This window comes from Odontomachus brunneus, unplaced genomic scaffold (genome assembly GCF_010583005.1).
Source record: "Odontomachus brunneus isolate Ranch 3 - 2012 unplaced genomic scaffold, Obru_v1 Obru_scaffold_005, whole genome shotgun sequence".
Taxonomy (NCBI): Eukaryota; Metazoa; Arthropoda; class Insecta; order Hymenoptera; family Formicidae; genus Odontomachus; species Odontomachus brunneus.
Window position 1 is genome coordinate 2,616,719 of NW_022639455.1, and position 4,938 is coordinate 2,621,656.

The window sequence follows — 4,938 nt, forward strand, 5'->3', positions numbered from 1 at the left end:
ATATATATATATATATATATGTGTGTGTGTGTGTGAATATATGTTATATATATATATGAATATATATATATATATATATATATATATATATATATATATATATCGCGCGTGTGTGCAGGTGTGAGAGTGTCGCGCAACAGGTTGACAAAGGACTAAACGTACAGACGGTCTGTTATTCTCGCTTTGACAAGCCGAAACGATCCCTTTTGACTGCGCGCGTAGATCCCGCGATCGAGATATCTCATTTCGTACTCACATGTTACTCTCGCCGCGGTTGCTCCAATTACCGGCCTCAAATGAAGCCGCGATGTACAATTCGGAAATAATAAACCGTGTCCCTTCACGCAGACCTCAAACGTGCATCGACGAGAGTATACACACTAAGAGAAAAACATGTAAGAAATGAAAGATGTTTATCTTCAGTTGGTGCTAACAACATATTACTTGTAATACAAAACATTTTTCAAGCAAAATAATATACATTTGCTCGAAGCCTTTCATGAAGGCGATTGTTTATTCCACTTAAATAAAAATATTTATAAGTAAATATGCTATTAATAATCACCGAATAAATATTTTTCTATTTTTTAGATGTTTCTTCTCTCAGTGTACCCTCTTCGAAACTGGCTAGAAAATCGTTTCGGTTTTTTCGATCGAATCTCAGTGAAAATCACTCTTCTAGCCAAATGCACGGAGAAAAAATACTCGAAAATGTTTTTCTGGAATACAAAGTTTATTCATAGAAATCAGCTCTTGGTCTCTTTCGCAGAAATAAACTATATCCAACAAATAGATTTTCAAGTTATTTTTCTCTGAGTGTGGACTCCCGATGACCGTCTTTCGAAAAGCGAACGAAAAACTGTATTTAACGGCTGTCGTCCTCTCATTTCTCGATCACGCACGTTACACGCGGAGGCAGCTTTCCGTCCGCTCTCTAAAGCCACTCTGCGCGCGAGAGCTTCTGCTCGATGCCGAGAAGAACCGAGATTGCACAGCGCGATGTGTTCGAAGCGAACACGAATTGCGAGTCACCGCATACAAAAAACGTACAATATGCATAATGCATCGGCCAAAAAGTCGAAAGCGAATAATCGGGCGTCTCCAAAATAATTCGAGTCGATTTGCATAGGATTTGCGCGATCCTTCTTGCCGGGAACGCGACCGCCGTGCTTTTACGACCGCGTGAAGCGCCCGACATTCGCGGGACTTTATCCGATTCTATGACGCGGAAGAGGATTCGCAGACGACGGAGCACGTATTGCGCGAGCTAGAGATGCGTTTAGCGAGAGATCGATCCCGAGACAGGCGCCGTCAGTGACTGGAAGCGCTATTGTATCACACGGAGAAAGAGAGATCCTGGTTGAATTAACATGACATATTAGGTTAAGCAAGTTCTGGCGAAGGTAACAGACTTTCTGGTTATTATAACGAGATAGTCTGGTGTAATAGATAGATAGATAGATAGATAGTGTGCAAACTAGAGCATTTAGTTGCAATACTGATTAGAGTTTGGTTACTACGTATGTAGTGATAACATTGAAGTGTCTGGTTGTTGTGAGAAAAGAGCATGCTTGGATTAATGCAACATGTTTGGTTAAGGACTATTGGTTGAACCGAACAGAACTTCTAGTTGTTATAATCGCACATTCTGGTATTCGACGCCAGTTACATCACAGATAGACAATATCTGACAGATTTATCAATTGCAGAAATAGCGTAGCGCGTAGACAGACGAATCATGATCCGTCTCAGCTTCAAATTCCACCAGAATAATATCGAATCTGTTAAATGGACAATTCCAAGCAAAATAATCATATATTGATATAAGAAAACAACTTTCCTTAAGAAAACAACTTTCAGTTTAAAAAGTAATACAATTTTCAATATTGAATATGAATCATGATCCGTCCAAGATTCGAATTCTAATAGGATAATATCTATTAAATGGACAATTCCAAACAAAATAATCATATATTGATACCTTAAGAAAACAACTTTCAGTTTAAAAAGTAATACAATTTTCAATATTGAATATGAATCATGATCCGTCCAAGATTCGAATTCTACCAGGATAATATCGAAATCTGTTAAATGGACAATTCCAAACAAAATAATCATATATTGACACCTTAAGAAAACAACTTTCAGTTGTTAAGAAACAACTTTAAAAAGTAATACAATTTGTAATATTGAATATGAATATATGATTTTATTATTATAACCAAACTTATTTTAACCAGAACACATATAGTCAAATTTGTCCTTACCTTAACCAAAATTTTAGAGTATTGAGTTAAGTATGAGGAAAAATTATGTAAGGGAATAAAAATGCTGGGAATAGATAGTGTGTAAGTGAAGGCGAAACAAGACGTTAGATGGGAAAGCAGGATTCAGGGCGGAAAAAGTGCATAGGTAATGGAGATTACAACGTCATAAGGAATGAGCAGTTAGAGTAATGCAGGTAATGCAGGCAAGCTCAAATTAGTACGGTAATGCAAAGGAAATTATGGGTAAAGGAGATTTATAATAGATGGTAACAGAAGATAGAAGTATATATAAGGAATGGAGGAAGAAGAAATAAGAAATAAAAAGGAAAGCTTTGGGATAAGCTTCATTGGGTGGGATAAGGAAGCAAAATAAAGGTATAAGGTAAGAAAGATGGCAGAAATACTCGTGGGAGAGATGCTGTGCAAGTAAATCGGATGAAGTGTAAAGAACAAGATTCCTCTTGGTTAAGAAAACCCTTTCTTAGCTATGTAAGCTGAAGGAAAATATACACTCTTTGTATCCCGAATTCAGCTTAATTCAACCAATTCTCTTTTTCCGAGTAGAGTTACGTCAAAAATGTCTAATAAAGTATGCGCCCGATAAAATTGGTGGACTATCGTGTGCGGAGTCGTTCTGTCTGCTGCGCATTTTGCCTAATTTCTGAAACTTGCCGACGTTTCGTGGCGCCGTACAGTACCGGTAGCGCGGTACAGAAGTTCCTCCGAGCAATTCCGTTCCTGCCGAACTTCCTCGGCCCGCGCTCGCGACTTCGCGGGAATTTTGCAGAGCACACACATCCAAAAGATTGCGACTCGCGGCTGCTGTGCACACGGAGAAGACGTACGCGCGAGATACTTGCTTATGCACTTCGTACGAGTACATAGTGAAACGTTGTGGCAGGGAAAAGCATCTGGCGGAAATAAGATCTCCGCGAGAATCTTGCAAGAATCGTTAAGAGTGCCGTGCGTGTCTCTCCATCGATGTGGACACTCGCTCTTGCAACACTTTTTCATTGCACACTGTACGACGGATTGTTGTTCGGTGTTTGGCAGAGAAGTTTGGATGTAGCGATTGCGATTTTTCAAGGAGGACTTTCTCAAGGGATATCGCGTATCGTGTCCGTTGCCGGGAAGTGATCGTTGGTACGTGCAGTTGAGCGTCGATTATCCAACTCAATTGGAAGTGTCGAGTCCATAGATGTTATTTGACAAGAAGCGCAAGTGTGATCGTTGATCTTCCGTTCGACGCGCGCGACTCAACGAAAGTTTCGACGTTCAATTTTCCACGATGGGTCACAAATAATGCCACGAATGGTATAAAATTGCCATTATCCGGCAAGACTTTGCGATGGACAAAGTGACTTTGACCTCATTCCTTGTAATTTTTACCAGAAAACAATGTATGTTCGGTCGGTTTGCGCACTTTTTTTATGGAATGAAGTTGCAGCACTTCGAGTTGTCACAATTGTTGCATTCAGCACATTATCTCTCACGTAATCTTACTTTAATGAAATATATTAGAAGTACTTCAGAGAATAACGTTTTCTTTAAAATCAACTTCTCTTTCTAAACTTATTGTCACGTCATGTATCGATATTTCGGCGCTTGTCATAATCGATTTTTGCGCGTGCACATCGGGAATATTGTTGTGGACTTGTTTGGAATGAATTCCGATCAGTATAATTCAGTTATCCCCTAGATTTCTATTGTACTTTCTAGAGAATTATTTCGACCAGAATCCAATTCCGAGCAAGCACTTATTCACTACAGCACTTCAGAAGTGACTTCTAATTGTAACAACTTGAGGTGCTGGCACTTTGTTCGTTAAAAAGCAAGCGAACCGTTTCTGAAATGTTACCTTAGAGAAACTTCCCTTAATCTTGTATCCTAAGGAAAGACGACACGATGTTCTACTGATCTCGCGCATTCGCAAAATCGACGCTCGCACGACGTACCATGCAACACGACAAAGGACAAAGACAATCGCTAGAGTACAGAAAGAAAGAAAACAGAGGAAGAGAACCAGAAGAAGAGAGGCAGCGAGAGACACAGATCAGTGAGTGAGAGTCACAGAGGCATACACAGAAAGAGACAGAAGTAGAGAGAGATAGAGAGACAGAGAGAGAGAGAGAGAGAGAAAGAGAGAGGTCTTACACCAACCAGGGTTTCACAAACCAACGTCTATGACAATACGAGACAGTATTATGTACACAGAACAGCGAGCACACGAAGCAAAAGACACGCTAACTGGACGACGTAATATAAGATAAACGAGACTAGACCGAGACTTAACCGGCAGCATGCTACTTACTAGCTTGGGCGGCGGTAGCGGCTCGATTTGACGCGGATCGACTATCGGAGGATGATTTGGATGGATCATCGCCGGCGGCTGCAGCCGCAGCTGCTGGATGCCCGCGGGCCAATTTTGCCTGAGCCTCGTTCGCACCTCGGCACCGGCTTAAATCTTTAACACGCTCCGGCCTGGCCGCAGCGGCAGCGCCCGACGTAGGTAGGTGATGGACGGTCGTATGAACCGAATGCTTTATCGGGGGTTTTACGGCGGTACTTGCGCTAGTGTTAGCGGTAGTGACGGTGGTGGTGGCGGTGGTGGTAGTGGTGGTGGTGGTGGTGGTGGTGGTGGTGGTGGTGGTGGTGTTAGTGGCGGTTATGG

At 41.4% G+C, this 4,938-nt stretch overlaps 1 protein-coding gene across 11 annotated transcripts in view; it reads right to left on the reverse strand.

Annotated features, from left to right (window-relative positions):
* Positions 1 to 4,938, reverse strand: part of LOC116850071 (flocculation protein FLO11-like) — an 80,820-nt gene that overhangs the window by 6,468 nt on the left and 69,414 nt on the right. For 9 of the 11 annotated variants that reach the window (XM_032827931.1, XM_032827985.1, XM_032827975.1 and 6 more), the window contains one exon: positions 4,579 to 4,938. The exons of the other annotated variants lie outside the window; for them this stretch is intronic. In XM_032827931.1, coding sequence (XP_032683822.1) covers positions 4,579 to 4,938 — 360 coding nt within the window. The remainder of the gene's footprint in view (positions 1 to 4,578) is intronic. 11 annotated transcript variants of the gene reach the window in all.